Below are 16761 nucleotides of genomic sequence, written 5' to 3' on the forward strand. Positions count from 1 at the left end.
CATTTCTTGTGCGTAGCTGCTGAATTCACAGCGGTAAAGCATATTCTTGTAGCCTGTGTCCAAGCATGAGACAAGCAGGGAGAACATTCATTCAAATAAAGCCCCAAACGAGTCAGGAATGTTTACCTGGCAACTCCATGCCACAGGAAATTTTCAGTCATCTCCAGAAACTCACTGCAATTCTTTAAAACAAACAGTCGGCTGCATGACTGGCCGCCTTTTTTAGGAAACGCCTTTGTTAAGGGCTCCCTCCCATCCTTCGGTTTGCTTAAAGCTGGACAAAGCAGCAGCACATTGGCATCACATTTGACATTGGCATCACAATTGACAGCACATTGCTGTCAGTTTTTGACAGCAGAGATGGGGCGACGGCCTCACAGCTACACCAAACCCTTTACAGACTTAAACAAACATCGATCAGTTCTGGTATTTACCACCTACGACCGGTCCTCATTCCAAACCTAGAGTGCCCGAGACTCTCGGAGTCCTTGCAAAGTCCATCCCCAGCGATAAAACGCATCAGCTTTGTACAACCACTTCTTCATCTGAGAACTTCCCTTCCCAAGCACCATCAAATCTGGCATTAAAATGGCTTTTGGTTTCAGCTTCTGCGCTCTCTGTAGGCAGTTACTAGGACGTCTAAGCCCTGCAACATGGAAAACTCTTCACTGCGAAAAAACTTTGCCTCCATCTTTCAGACCAGTGACATTTCCAATACTTGTGTCAAAGGAAAAAAAAAAAAAAAATCAGGGCTGAAATATTACTGTTCACAGCCTTTGCACATTACCCGCTGCATGCAACGGCAGACGTATTATTTAATTCCAAAAACTAGCTCTGGCGGTGTGGGGAGGGCTTGGGGAGGGAGGGCACATGGCTCGGGTTTTTATTAGCCACCATACAGGGAAGGGAGATGCCTCATAAAAAGGACTTTTTAATAAACCTTTGCTGTTTCTGGCAGTTCGGAGATAACTGCACCTTTATAGTCAACCTTACCGCCGTCAGAAACTAAAAAAGGAGACAATTAGTGAAAATAAAAGGACGATTGTAAGCTAGAAGAATTCTGAACTGCCACTACCTTAACAAGGCTTCACTTTGCTGCTGCACTCCAAGGATGAAAACGAAAGTCCTTGCATTTGATATATAAAAATAATTTTTAACTGGAGATTGATGCCAGGTTGTTTTTTTCACTCATCCTTTTAATGGAGAGGAGATGAGTGACTGCAGAAAAGACAGCAAAGGTCTCACTCCCTTTAAGTTACTGTTCCTATATATAGTTTCAGGGGAGGGTGTAACAAAAAAACCAAACACTATTTGCAACTACATTTCCAGAAGCACCAAATTCAGTGCTTTGCTAGTGCCCACACTGAGAAACCTTGTATCTGATTTACAAACATAATTATATGAGTGTAATTATACTGCTATAATTCCCCAGGAAAAAAAATAAAAAAGTCCTTTTTCAACATCCAAGAATTTTAAATTCAACATGAAGAATTGTACCAGATTAACTAGTGATAAACAGATACGGTAGATCTCCCTGAAGAAGTAAAGCCTACAACTACGATCCAGTTGGGGTGGGTTGACCTGGCTGGACACCAGGTGCCCACCAAGCCGCGCTCTCACGCCCCTCCTCAGCTGGACAGGGGAGAGAAAATCCAACGAAAGGCTCGCGGGTCGAGATAAGGGCAGGGAGATCACTCAGCAATTACCATCGTGGGGAAAACAGACTTGATTTGGGGAAATCAATTCAATTTATTGCCAATTAGAAGTCAGAGTAGGGTAACGAGAAATTAAGACCAAATCTTAAGACACCTTCCCCCCGCTCCTCACTTCTTCCCAGGCTCAACTTCACTCCCGATTTCTCTGCCTCCTCCCCTTCCAGCGGCGCAGGGGGACGGGGAATGGGGGTTGCGGTCAATTCATCGCACGCTGTCTCTGCCGCTCCTTCCTCCTCAGCGGGAGGACTCCTCACACTCTTCCTCTGCTCCGGCATGGACTTCCCACAGGGGCGCAGCCTCCTTCGGGCAGGCCCCTGCCCCGGCGTGGGGCCCTCCAGGGGCTGCAGGTGGATCTCTGCCCCACCGTTACCCCCATGGGCTGCAGGGGACGGCTGCCTCACCACCGGCTTCCCCAGGGGCTGCAGGGGAATCTCTGCTCCGGCGCCTGGAGCACCTCCTCCCCTCCTTCTGCACTGACCTGGCTGTCGGCAGGGCTGCTCCTCTCATGTTCTCACTCCTCTCTCCGGCTGCAATTGCGCAGGATTGTTTTCCCCCTTCTTAAATACGTTATCCCAGAGGCGCTACCACCATCGCTGACGGGCTCGGCCTTGGCCAGCGGCGGGTCTGTCCTGGAGCCGGCTGGCGTTGGCTCTGTCGGACACGGGGGAAGCTTCTGGCAGCTTCTCAGAGAAGCCACCCCTGTAGCCCCCCACTACCAAAACCTTGCCACACAAACCCAGTACACCTGTAGTGTCCTGCAAACTGCAAAGACTGAGGTTTCTTGACACTGAAGAAGTCTTGACTATTGAAATGAGATTATTCTAGCAACGCTTTCAACATTTTCCAGGTCATTTTCTCATACATTAATGACATAATAGAAATTTATGGAAGTCTTTATTGAATCTTAATTGCTCCCTAAGACCATGACTGAAATAGAAAAAGTGACTGCACTCTGCTTTGACTGCTACAGAAGATGTTGAGCATACAGAATCCTGAACTCGGATTTTTTCATTTAAGGGAAACTTCCGATTCTTCATATTTACATACAGCATTTTGTACGTTTTCTGTAGTCACACAATACTTCGTCAATTCCAGATTTTTGCCAGCTCTTAAAAATACTGTTAGTTTTGTTTTAGAATAATACCGATACATTTCCTGATAGTCCAGTATGAAAGGTGTTTTTGAACAGCGAGATGGATAATTCCAATATTTATAGTTTGCTACTGAAAGCCTCTAATATTTTGTTGAGACTTTTCTTATTCTTTACAAGGAAGAACATTTTAAACCAGAACACCACTGAACAATTTAAATTCCATCTTCCTCACTAGCAGATGAGTTCAAATTAGCCCAATTACAATTAAAACATGACATATTTATCAACCATTAATGATGAGAAATAATGTAAATCGAGGACAAATCTGTTTACAATTTAATAATCCACCTCAAGCGACTACCAGGAGAATTTACCAATGCCTAAAAATTGCCATAAATTACACTCTTAGTTGAGAAGTTTGAAGTTTTTGAAAAAGCTCAGCTCTTGAAGATGCCATTGAATATTAGAGATTTCTAAAGATGTAAAAATAGAACTCCTTTGGTTGAAATTATGTCCCTCTGAGAAAATGTAAAACCCAGAAACTGCAAAAGCCAGGAAGTTTTTGAGTGCTGACTTAGAAACAAGAGCTGCACTTCATTGTAATCCTGTGCATTTTTAACCTGTTACAGAAGATTAATCCAGGATCATACTTAGCACGAACAGTTTCCACAGCCTTTCACACTATTGATAATTTCTTCTTCTAGCTTCTTCCTTTCCTCCTCTTTGGACATCCGGTTATTTCTCTCTTCCCAACTTGGACTGGTGTGACTATTTAGTACTTTGCTGCTCTGTGTATGCCACATTTCATAATACAGATTGCTAGGACTCGCAAGGAGGTCTGCATGTCTACCCCGTTCCACAACTTTACCCTGTAAAAGAAGGGGAGTAAGTCAGTAATCAATATTACCAGATCTTCAGGAATATAAATGCTGCCAACATATGGGCCACAGTTTTACAGTACAGATTACAGCAATTATTAATGAGGAGGAGCTTGGGCCAGCAATGAAAAACTGAGTATGTGACGGTGCACTGAATTGTGCGTTACGCTGCAAGCTGAAAACAAGGAGCTGTGTTCTTCTCAATCTTACATAAATGGGAACGTAGATGCCTTTTGTCCATCTGGACAAAATTTAAAGCCCAGCAAAATGGAAAGTTTTACTGCCTAAACTGGAAGAGCTATTTCAAGTAAACGTAGACCTCTATATGAGAGGCAGGGTGTTAAAATACTAGTGCAAAAGTCACGTGAATGTACCAAAACAAACATGTATTTGTCTTTGCTTGATAACAAACACACTTACGCTAGGAAGCTAAAAGAAAAGAGCATGCAGAGGGATTTGTACTAGATAAGCAAAACATTTCAAAATCAAATCCTAAAAACAATTAATGTAAATTGTGCTTTTAGACGGGTGCTCAGTAACTTGTGTCATTGCAATTGCCGTCATGAAGATCGAGCGAGCAGTTCAGTTCATCTGTGCTGTTTCTCAAGAGCAAAGATGATTTATTGACTATCACTGTGGAAATGGGAAGGAAGAGTTGGAGAGGAGAACTCAAATCCTACAGACAGTGAAACACCACCACTCTTCAAAAAAAAAAAAAAACCACACTCATCTTTTTACTTTGAGATACGCACTTACATTCACTGACTTCAAATTAAAATAATGTATTCATTCTCCAGCTAGTCTTTCTTTTGGGAAAAGACAGCAATATACGGACAACTACACGGATTTTATATTAGTTCTAAACTCTGATCTACAATTAAATCTACCACCTTGTGACAGCTGCTGATGAACATGCTGAGAAAAAAATTGGGTCTTGTCACTTCTATTACTAGTCGTGCTGGTGGAATCTGAACAAATATACACTTGACCAACATAACTGCAGAATTTATTTAAAATCTTTCAGTGTTTAATTTAGAGACTTCATTGTCATAGAGACTAGGCTTTTGAATTACGGCCTTTTTTAATACTCTTGAACAATCGTAAAAAATGCAACTTCTCCGTTCAGCTTCACAGCATTAAGATCAATATCATTAATACAGTGTTTGTTTACTCACTCAAGCATTATTCTGATTTTACCTAGGCAAAGGTGCTCAAACGGTGATGCCGTATCTCCATTGCTAAGCAAAACCAGCCACAATCATCTTGTCTCATCTCCGCGACTGAGCCTTATTTATCTGGTTGCTAACACAGTGCTCATCAATCAAGCTGGGATGACAAGAGGCAACTTTCTGCTGAGCAAACGTCAATGATGCCTCACATGAAGCAGTCGGGCGCTAAAAGTGATGCACCGCGCTGCCTTACTCATTCACAATCTTTATTACACTAACATCATTCATGAAAGTGAGCACCCTAGCTGTTTTACAGTTTTAGGTTGTGCTTTTATTTTTAATTTAACAGTTACACTATAACACAAAACACGCTCTTAGTAAGCTGTGAAAACTTGCATCGAAAACAAAAAGTCGCAGATTGCCTTATAACATGTTAAAAAACATTTGCAAGATGTTTTAACGTGCAGTTACATAAAGGATACACCTTAGGAAATGATTTTTCAGCAAAAGCTGAAAAACAAGCAGTTCAAAACCACATAAAAACTCCACAGAGCAGTATGAGTGATTTATTCCACTGCCTCATATGAAGCTGAGATTTGTATAGCAAAGATAGTCACGAATGTCACCATTTCATAAAATTTTGTTCTAATTCCCCATGAAATCATTTAACACACTGCAAGAATAATTTATTTTCTTTTAGATACGCATATTTTAGTCACTAAATACACCTATGATCACAAGCATATAAATAGTAACTGAACAAAATGAATGCAGAGATAAATTTAACATCTATTATCAGCAGATTAGAGCACTATATTTTCAGCATTATCAGTTAAGAGAGTAACTACGAAGTTACAATAAGGACATTTGTTTATTTTAAATCTATAGCCAGATATGGGTAACAGAGAAGAAAATGGACTTAGGATAGACTGAATACGAGGTAACGGCTGAATACTGATATTAGTAAATCAAATGTTGAAACTTTTTTTTTTTCCTCCATAAGAGAAGCATTCAGAAAGGGAATAACCACACTTTTCTACAGGTACAATAGAGAATGGTGTTCAGATTTATAACATAGACTGAACAATCCTACAACAGTTTTATCTGCATGGAAACAGAACATGCTGTCCTCTTCTCTCTCCATTGAAAGAAAAAAACCCAATGGATGTATGTGAAAAATAAACACTCACTGAGTAATGAGAATAAAGCATAAATGGGGGGCACACATTAGGAAACCTCATCTGACAGAAGCATGTAATAAATTAGATTAAAAACATGCAACATCAAGCCAGTCCCAGAGCACGAAGAGAAATTTGTCATAATCCATATAAAGAACATGTAACTAAATGAACTATGCAAATGAAGTAAAAATACAACATACAAGAGAGCCACACATGCAAGTTTCCGCAACTGAAAAACTGTTAGCTGCAAAGAAGAGAAATATGTAAAAAGCAAAGCTTGGGCTAGAATTTTCTAGCATGGTTCATTTCCAAAGAAAGAACTTTCAGTAGCTCGGTGGGAGTATAAGATTTCAAAATGGACACACAGACTCTCTAAAACAAACGCCGACATTATGTGAAAATTACACATCACAGGGTGATCACCTCACCTGATCCAGCACAATGATTTCATCTGCATCAACTACTGTTGACAACCTGTGAGCAATGAAAACTGATGTTCGGTGTTTCACCATGTCCCTCATGGCACTGAGAATATTCTGCAAGATTAAAACAGAGACAAACTCTTACACACTCCTAGGCGGTATGAAGAGAAATAAAATGATGTCTGGAAAGATGCAAATTACTGTAAGTGTGGAGAAACACCTCCAGTACTGCTATAGCTTCACAATAAGAAACAGCTACAAGTATCTACAGAAGTATCATGGTTTAACCCCAGCCAGCAACTAAGCACCACACAGCTGCTTGCTCACCCTCCCACCCCAGTGGGATGGGGGAGAGAATCGGGGAAAAAAAAAAAATCTAAAACCTGTGGATTGAGATAAAGACAGTTTAATAGGACAGCAGAGGAAGAGAAAACAATAGTAACAATAGTAAAAGAATATACAAGTGATGCACAATGCAATTGCTCACCACCCGCAGGCTGATGCCCAGCCCGTGGCCGAGCAGCCCCCCTGGCCAGCTCGCCCAGTTTCTATACTGGGCATGATGTCATAATGTGTGTGTGGTATAGCCCTCTGGCCAGCCTGGGTCAGCCGTCCTGGCTGTGCCCCCTCCCAGCTCCTCTCTGGCAGGGCATGAGAAGCTGAAAAGTCCTTGACTACTGGAAGCACTGCTCAGCGACAACTAAAACATCGGTGTGTTATCAACATTATTCTCACACTAAATCCAAAACACAGCACTATACCGGCTACTAGGGAGAAAATTAACTCTATCCCAGCCGAAACCAGGACAAGAAGAAACAGAAGAATCCAAGCATGAAATATCTGCGGCTCTGATAAAGTCCTCAAACTGCAAAAAAACCCTTTATTCATAGAATAACGTGGCTATCCCAAAGGACAAAGGAAGAGCAACGTTACTTGATTTCAGGAAAAACGTTCCCATGCAACCGTGCTACAAAAGCAACATAAACAGCAGTAAAGGCACGTGAAAATAACGAATCATAATAAGAATAATATGTTCCAAACAATGAAAGTTAAAGAAAAAATCCCTCTCAGCATCATGCCAATGTGGAACACAAAGTTAAAGCAATCCTGGGAATTGTCTGTCCATCCACTGCCTCCTTTGTGAGCAGTCTCCCACCTTCCCAAACTGCATACAGATGCATGCAGCTCTAATTGGGAATTTGTGCCCTCGCTACAGTAAATGGAGTGTCCGCTTTATTTTCCTGAAAAACACTTGCCTTTGTCAAAAACCATTTTGATTACCAGGCATACTTTTGTGGAAAGGAATCATTTTCATTTGCTGTCTTTAAAGTGCAGTTCTGTTGTGAAACTTTCAGCTTTGCTTACGATTCTTGCAATAAATACAGCAAAACAAAAGAGAGAAAGAATCCAAGTAGTGTTCTGTAGAACTGCACGTATTATGAACATTTCTGGTCCAATGAGGAAGCTGTACTATATTTGAATGCTGTACTATATAGATGTACAGTTTGTACTCCGATTTCTCTGTATCTGGAAAATGAAAGCAATTTAGTGATTACAGGTCAATAAATTCACTCAATAATCTGCATAAGTGAACACAAACACAGCTCCAGCGCTATTTTTTTTTTTATGACATTAGTTTGTGAAATTACTGCTGGTGCTGAGAGTTTGGTGTTTAAGCAAAGATGTAGTTATGAAGCCTGATGCAGTTACTGTGGTAGTGTCATGACATCTATGTCACAACGCCCTGATGTTTTGCAGCCCTTCCTGTGAAATGAATACAAATTAATACCAGCACTGCAGGTTACACCTACCTGATTTGCATCTCAGAAAGATGCTGCACAACAAACGAGAGGTTTTCTGTGCTGCATTACATCACAATTATTTATAAGACATTTTTAATGAATGCTAGATGTCATCTAAACACCTTTTAAAGCGGACTGGAAAGCTTCACTCTTCATGAGCACATGAGGTATTTGCAACAGCTTCAAGAGATGAATGTGTAATGGTGAATGGGACCTCAAGAGTGTAAAACAGAAAATATACCCAGAGACAGAGTTGATATTCTTCACTATGTCTCAAGGCAGACAGAGGCTCAGTATCTCTGCTCTGGCCTTTAGGAAAAGGGCTTAGCTATAGGATCTCTGAAGAATAATACCAGGAAAACACATGATAGCCATCTGGCAAAAAGAGTTCTTTCTGAGAGGAAAAGAACAAGGAAAATGTATCAGAACCAGACATCATTACACCACTTAAGTTTTATATTTTTTTATCGCAATTTACCTCTTCTGTAATTGAATCTAAAGATGATGTGGCTTCATCATAGAGAAAAATAAGTGGCTCCTTTAACATCGCTCTAGCAATTGCAACTCTTTGCTTTTCTCCTCCTGAATGGGGGGACGGGGAAGAGGGGAAGAAAAAAAAAGATGAAGTTACAATCATGATATTCTAAATTCAACAGCAGACCTGACTGTTTTGGGGGTTGTGTTTTGGTTGGTTTATTTATTTATTTAATATACATCACAGTTGCTCCTGATAAAGGTCTGTGCATGTTACAGAAGATATCACACAAGTTCCTGCTCCCTGGTAAATCCAAAGTGATTCAAGATTGCTTATCCTTTTAGAAAAGGAGAGAGAATTATTTTGTATATGCTACAAGGCAAGAGCAGGTAACTGACGACGATGTACAGTAACTCACTCTACACACCAGGGAGTATGAGCTCATTTACCTGGTCTAAACTATGCTCCATACAGTAACTTCGCATATATACATCCTGTTTTCTCTTGCAAATAAACAATGCTCTGTCCATGCCTGCTGTATTTGATTTCATGCATCTTGCACACACATTTTTTTCTTCCAGGTCTCTCCTTGAAATTCATCTACCTTTCCACTCCATAACGGCCCAGATTTAAAGTGTCCATACCTAACAGCTTTAACCAGCAAATTTCATTAAAGAACACAATTAATATGGTACTGAAGCCCACCTTCATTATGCAATCTACTGCCTGTTGGTTTCTGATGTAACCAAGTTTCACACTAGTTTCCTTCCTTCACAATTCTTACAGCTAACGTCTACCCAAGAATAAGTTAGGACAACTTTTACAGACAGGAAAAGAGGTGCATTTGAGAACTTAAAATGTGCTAAACATTTGGTATGCAATGCAAACATTTCACATTTGTGCACTCATCCTCCTTTGTTTTATTCAAGACTTCAAAACATTCAATTTCATACCATTATATTCTTGTTAATTTTTCATTCCTATCAGGAGAGAACATGCTTTAATAAACCATTTAAACGGCTGATAATAATGCCGCAGTTCAAATTTTAAACTGTCTTTGGCAGAACTCAGAAGCAATTAGAACTGTACAATTTACTCAGTCTTATTCTAATATACTCTCTCTCCTTTAAAGCATGCTCAAAACTCACAGCTTGACAATATCCATGTTTGAAAGACATACTACAATAACAAAATCCGAGGTCTTTCCTTACATTTGTAACTTACAGACTTGTTTCACGTTCTTCTCCGTTCATATTCAGGACAGTAGCATGTTAACCATTTCACTCACAAAGTCAGGGTTTTGGGCTGCTACAGCTCTGTCTCTTACACATTTATTAGCAAACACTGAAATGGATTCTACTTGAAAAAGCCAAAATAGCTTGTTTTTCATTATTTACTCTTCATGAATCAATCACTGAAACCGGTAAGAAGTGCACTAAATGCTTACTTCACCATTTAAATTGATAAAGTTCTCATTGCAATTAAGACTTCCTTGTGCCCATTTTCATACCTCACAAGCAAGGAAAACCACCCTAGGAGAGAGAAACTGAGATACTGAGGCTTGTTATCCATGCTACCGTACTGCCATTAGGGAGTTTTGTTTGTGTTAACATTCTCGTCGGCTATAAAAAAAAAATCCACCAGTTTTAAAATATCAAGACAGCGCTTCCAACATACAGTTTTCCAACGTCAGTCCTCAAAGTACTAAAACTGTTCAATTACTGGAAGAAAGGAATCCATAACATACCAAATTTTTGCATACAGGGAGAATCCAATTTACCTATTATTTTCTAAACTAATCATTTGCTGCACTCAACACATTTAACTATTCACAGAACCAGGGCCCCAAATTAAGATCACTGCCTGCACTGGCCCCACACGTTACTACCACTGTTCACGCATTCGGGACCCACGGTAATTGCTGTTCTGCTTTTCGCCGAGACACCCATCATGTCAGTGGTCCCGAAAACCTCGCTTTTTCCATCATGCATATAAAACGTCTGGATTTCAAAGGGGACCACTTAAATTCACAGAGCTTTCGCTCCCCCCATTTCTCCCACAAAATTAGTATTTAAAAAACACAAAACAAGTCAGGACTTTGTGTTTTTCTTAGACTAGAAGTATAAGAAGCCTCACTCAACTTAAAAAATATTTAACAGATTCAGAAATGAATCTAATATATATCTTTATAACAATTTAGGGAGCCATTCTACTATTCAGAAAACTACAGAAATTCAAAGTAACAGATGCCGTATTTTTACAGAGCTACCGAAGGAACTCAGAGATATGCACTTGACATCTCCAATCCATTAAACAACTAAACCATTTCTGGCCATTACAACTCTCATTATCAATTAAAATATTGATCTAACAAAAGCACATGGGATACAGTGGACACATTAGCTCCACGTTTCAACCTAAAACCACAAATTGGCACCTGCAAGCGCAAGCACACAGAATCAAGTTCCCCAAGAGCTGAGCACACACCTGCGTTTAAGATCAATTCAATGCGCAATCTGAGGAAGCCCAAGACATTTCTGAGCATTAGCCTAAGGCTCCTGCACCCTAACTGTAAAAGTTACTGAAGCTTGTTTATTACTGTTGTTTGCCAATGCTCATCTAATTTGTTGAAAATAAGAAACTGAAGCTGCTACTTCAATGGCAGATGCCCACTCTGAGCTTTTTCTATCACCTCAGAAATCCAGTGTCTTTCTCCTGAGAAGTATTTTGCATACTCTTTTTTCTTTAAATACAAACAGAACAGGAAAAGAACACACTTCCCTTCACTTTCTAAGCACCGCTTTTGTTAAAGCACTGTTAGATGGGTGCTTATGACCATCATAGTGGTAGCACAAAACAAAGGATGGAGTAAGGCATAACTCATTTTCAGAAAGGTCAGAAGGAAACTTCAACACGCCCGCACACACTTCTCCCGATTTAGAATGGGACACAGAATCATAGAATCGTTTAGGTTGGAAAAGACCTTTAAGATCATCGAGTCCAACCGTAAACCTAACACTACCACGTCCCACTAAACCATGCCCCTAAGCACCACATCTACACATCTTTTAAATACCTCCAGGGATGGGGACTCAAGCCCTTCCCTAGGCAGCCTGTGCCAGTGCCTGACAGCCCTTTCGGTGAATAAATTCTTCCTAACATCCAGTCTAAACCTCCACATAAGGCTAAGGCTTTGAGCAACCTGACCTAGTGAAAGATGCCCCTGCTCACGGCAGGGGGGTTGGACTAGATGATCTTCAGAAGGTCCCTTGTTACCCAAACCATTCCATGCTTCTGTAAAGGCCAAGGCATTTCAAACCTATTGTTAGTCAAATCCTCTTTCTAGAAATTACTAGTTTGGGGAGACAGGCAGCACAAGAGAAATCTTTCATCGTTATCACAGTTCTCTACAGTTCTGCCAGTAATTATTTTGTACCTTCTACTCACTCACCCAGATCTGTGCTTCACATATTTTATTTCCCTTCTAACCTTCTCTGTATTCCCCTTTTGCAAATGTACATGCTTTCTCCTGCACGTACATTCTGGATACAGAATGTAACCTCTGATCCTCTGTTTCAAAGAGACCAGGACTCCTGACTTCAGCAGCTGCATAGTAAGAAATACCACATATAGCTTGCTGTCTTTGCAACAGGCAGCATCTCTGCCTGAACATGCTGCATTCCTGCGCTCCTGCCTCTGGATCCCCACCAGCCCCACATCCCCTGAAGATCCGTACATCTCGGTACCTTCAAGTTTCCAAACTCATAAACTTCTCTCTCCTGTAGGGCCATACCTCAATTCCCAACAGAGCAGAGCAGTCTGCCCTCTGCCACTCCATCCTACATGCACATGAGAACAGCTGACCGCTTCTTTGGTGTACCAATAAATAGTGTCTTGTACATGGAGTCAGAGGGGAGGAAAATTTAAGCTCTGCCACGCATGTTTAGAGTTTGCCAAACAGTAAGGCCTTGTATTCAGGAGAAGTTGTTTAGAAAGACATGTCCTACATGTAACCAGAGTGATATGGCCTCTCCTCAAGCAGAAGAGTAGTTACGCTGTGTATGTACCGCAGTTTCTCCACTACTACGCTCTGCACGCAATTCAGCGTTATGCTGCCTACCTTGTCAAAATCCTTCCAAATATTTCCAATGAGCTCACACTTACCTAAACACCTTTAAGATTGTATTAGAAAAAGATACCAAACCGATATGAAAAACTGTGCCCCACCACTGCTCATATTGGTTAGCAATTTTAAGCAAAACTATAGTGTGTTTTGCTTTTTCAAAACAGGAGATGGTTTTTATGAACTTTGCAAATGCACCTTCTACTTCTCGTAATATCCACCAAGGAGGGGAACCAAACCCATCAGTGAATTAAACGGGGAAACCTCATGAAATGAGTATCCCATTTTATCTTGCATCAAATATCTATTAAAAAAACCTGTAAGAGCTATAAGAAGATAAAGACTTATTTAAAATATAATAAAATAACCTAACAATAATATATCCTTCAACCAAAACAGTAATTTCATTTTTGTTTCATTCAATGTACATTTAGTAAGTGTTACATTCATGTGATGGACACCATTATTAGCTTTGCCTCAACGCAACTTCAACCTAAGAGATTTGAGACCAAAAGCATTCCAGTGGAATCTAGCTACTACCTAAAAAGTTATACTTAAATTCTGTATTTTTAAAATCCTATGTCCCCTCAATAAAAAACAGAAAAAGGGCATGGGAAATGATTTAGACATTTCCCCGTTTCCATGTGATCCCTCATCTTACATTGTAACTCTGCCACGGGAAGAATGTTTGCTTTCAAGCATCACCTTCCCTACAAACAAGTGTATGTAATTTCAATATTACAGACAGCTATAGAGAAGGAATAAAGTGATTTTTTTTCTAAGAGTGGCCCCAAAAGGCTAGCATGCCCAGCAAAGCCTGCCTAATGCCACGATACGATCCTCCTAGTCTAGAAGAGTTACGCTGTTTTGCAGAGTGCATACCCAAATACGGAGGGACTTTGAGAACCTAAACTCACGCTTTTTTTGTTTCAGTGCCAAGGTTGTGTAATATAAATCCATAGCTTGCAGATACGCAGACACCATTTTGGTGTTGTCTCTTACACAGTTCATGGGTCAGAAACATGTAAGACATGAAGGCGCTTTCATTATGAACAGGGTCCAAAATGACCTCCCTGCAACAACATATCCCATTGCCTTACTAACTATCAACAGCAAAACCAAAACATCACCTAACTTTCAGCCGTTACAAGTTTAGATTTAAGAACTCAAATTTGGAAGGTCTATGCATACATATAAGCCTATCACATCCTGCATGCAAAGCACACGTAAATTCCCAGTTCTATTCACACGCATTCCACTACCCAAATAGATTACGAGAAAGATCATTTTTACTTAGATGCATCTACATGCTTATGTATCAACTATTTAACACTATCCCCTGAAAATACATTCCTTTAAATATCTTGTAGACTACAGTTGCCTTAAACTACAGATCTTCGTATTAATATTGAGCCTTACAATTATGTTATAATGTAAATGAGCTAAAAGCAAGTCTGACTGAGGAATAAACTATGCATTGAGCTTGGAGGTAGCAAAAGGGATACAAAGAACTTGTGCGCTTAAGAACCCACCTGAGAGCTTGAGTCCTCGTTCACCAACCTGAGTGTTGTAACCATTTGGCATTCGAAGAATAGCATCGTGGATTCCTGCCAACTTTGCTACTGCGTACACCTCTTCTGGTGTTGCACCAATATTGCCGTAGAGCAGATTGTAATAGATAGTATTATGGAAGAGAACAGCATCCTACATTTATGGAAAGAATATTTTAAACAAGAAACTATGAACAATAGTTTAAAAGCTGTCCCCAGTCCATGAAAGAAATCAATATAGACTAGCTTATATTTTTCTACGAAGCCTAAAGGTGAAAGTATTTGGGGACATTTCTTTTCCCAACAATGAGATTAATACATTTTATGTCCTAAAATATATAATGTCACGCACACTTTTACCACTTTGCTAACTCATTATGGGAGGTAATCATAAAGACAAATCATTTAAAGCTGGAGGCAGTTTCTCATGAAGAGGCTTAAACACATTTCAGAAATTGGATCTATATGATGATGCACATAAAAACATTATATTTCCTGGGGAGGGGCGGGGGGGAGCAGCATGGTGACTTTCAAAGGAACTAGACAATAGCACTGCATTAGGATTGGCCTTCACTGAACCACAGTGTCAGACTACTGGGAATTACCATTACGATGGACTGTTTGGGGAGAATGAAACATGGTATACCTGAGGTACGACGCCTATTGCCCTCCTCAGGCTTTCCAAACTGACATCTTGTATGTTCTGTCCAGCAACATAAATATTTCCTTTCTGAGGTTCATAGAAACGAAATAATAATCTCACAATTGTGCTTTTCCTGAAATTGAAAAGAAGCGAAGCTAATGTTACACTCCTGGTTTGCCATTTACAATCTCCAAACAGAACTGATGTCACAAACAAAAATAATAAAAAGCGAAACACAAGAACAAACGCATTTAAGAAACAAAATTCTGCATAGTTGATTGGTGTATTTAGTCCATTTACCCACCCTGACCCACTACCTCCTACAATGGCCACTTTCTTTCCTGCAGGGACTTCAAAAGACACTCCAGCAAGGACTTTCTGCCCCTCAAGATATTCAAAATGCACATTATCAAAGGCGATGGCAGCAGTCTGTGGTGTGATCTGCAGGGGTGGAGCCAGCTCTTTGTCCTATTAAAAGAAGAGTGCCACTTTATATGCTGCCCAGAAAGTATCTCAAGCAGTTCAACAAGCTGAACAGTCCATTTCCTAGCTCAGAAAAAGGCAAATAGACACTCCAGCTTGGATATGTTGAAAATCATTATAATCCGCCACACAAGTGAAATTGGTTTGTTCCTCCTTTTCCCCAAAGAAGGTAAAAATTTCTGCTGTAAACACTCTGCTTCACAACTTCTTTTGCAGCAATAAATTCTGCATCATTAATTACAAATAAAAATTCAAGCACAAGGCATTAGTACTTAAATAAAAATATCTCAATACAAACACAGCTTCCGTGAAGCAACTTTTGCTGTCACAAAAAGGTTCTGCAAGAAAAAAAACAGCTGCTGTTGCACTAACTGCACTTAAAGAGGAGGCAGAACAGCATCCTTACACAACATCTCTTTCTTGAATAGAAATTAAACCTAGAAGGTAATAAACAGGGTGAAATGATGGCATTGCCAGAAAACAGCCCTATTAAATACCCAGATACTTTAGGAAAATAAGCTACTACTTACTTTAATTTTGGTATCTACACTGAGAAGTGTAAACAAGGTATTCATATCTATAAGTGCTTGTCTTGTCTCTCTGTATACTGTTCCCAGGAAGTTTAGGGGAAGAGAAAGCTGGAACAGCAATCCATTCACCATTACTAGATCTCCAACAGAAAGGCTGCCTTAAGACAAAATGGATGTGAGAGAAGAAGACTTGAAGGGTTGTCTTGTTAGGAAGCACCAAAAGAATTAAAAAAAAAAAAAATAAAGTCAATCAAATCTAATTTCTTTTATCCCATTTCTAAACCCAGACGTTTAAATAGTAAACAAAATTAATTCCCAGAAGATCAGATTTTATATAGGAAGGTGCCTGAAACGAATGGCAATGTTTGTGTGGATTTCACATTAAAAAAAAAGATATAATAGCACCTGGAAAATAAGACAAGCAGCATATCAGGAAATTCACGGAAAACATCAGATTGTAAAGTTGTGAATTCCAGAGAGAGAAGCATAAAGGGGCCTAAATAAGTTAGAAGGGGAGGAACTAATATATGAAAGCAAGGATCAGGAAAGACAATCTTAAGTACAATTACAGACAAATCCAAATGATAGCATTTGTCACGATCAAGATAGAGGACTTCCCTACTATATACAACAGAGCTGCTAAAACATATAGTGAGAACCTCTGGGCAGCTTAATATCAAATACGCTGATCCAGGGA

The 16761-nt window shown here is 39.9% G+C and overlaps 1 protein-coding gene across 4 annotated transcripts in view; it reads right to left on the reverse strand.

Moving 5' to 3' along the window:
* Positions 1-2592: 2592 nt before the first annotated feature.
* ABCB7 (ATP binding cassette subfamily B member 7) overlaps positions 2593-16761 on the reverse strand; it is a 47025-nt gene continuing 32856 nt past the window's right edge. For all 4 annotated transcript variants that reach the window (XM_087748390.1, XM_087748388.1, XM_087748387.1 and 1 more), the window contains 7 exons: positions 16065-16222; positions 15356-15519; positions 15055-15184; positions 14391-14562; positions 8739-8842; positions 6465-6572; positions 2593-3677 (listed from right to left, as the gene is read on the reverse strand). In XM_087748390.1, coding sequence (XP_087604516.1) covers positions 3459-3677; positions 6465-6572; positions 8739-8842; positions 14391-14562; positions 15055-15184; positions 15356-15519; positions 16065-16222 — 1055 coding nt within the window. In that variant the 3' untranslated portion in view covers positions 2593-3458. The remainder of the gene's footprint in view (positions 3678-6464; positions 6573-8738; positions 8843-14390; positions 14563-15054; positions 15185-15355; positions 15520-16064; positions 16223-16761) is intronic.

Source organism: Nipponia nippon, unplaced genomic scaffold, assembly GCF_047370975.1.
Source record: "Nipponia nippon isolate SJK-2023a ecotype South Korea unplaced genomic scaffold, ASM4737097v1 scaffold_12, whole genome shotgun sequence".
In the NCBI taxonomy this organism is placed as follows: domain Eukaryota; kingdom Metazoa; phylum Chordata; class Aves; order Pelecaniformes; family Threskiornithidae; genus Nipponia; species Nipponia nippon.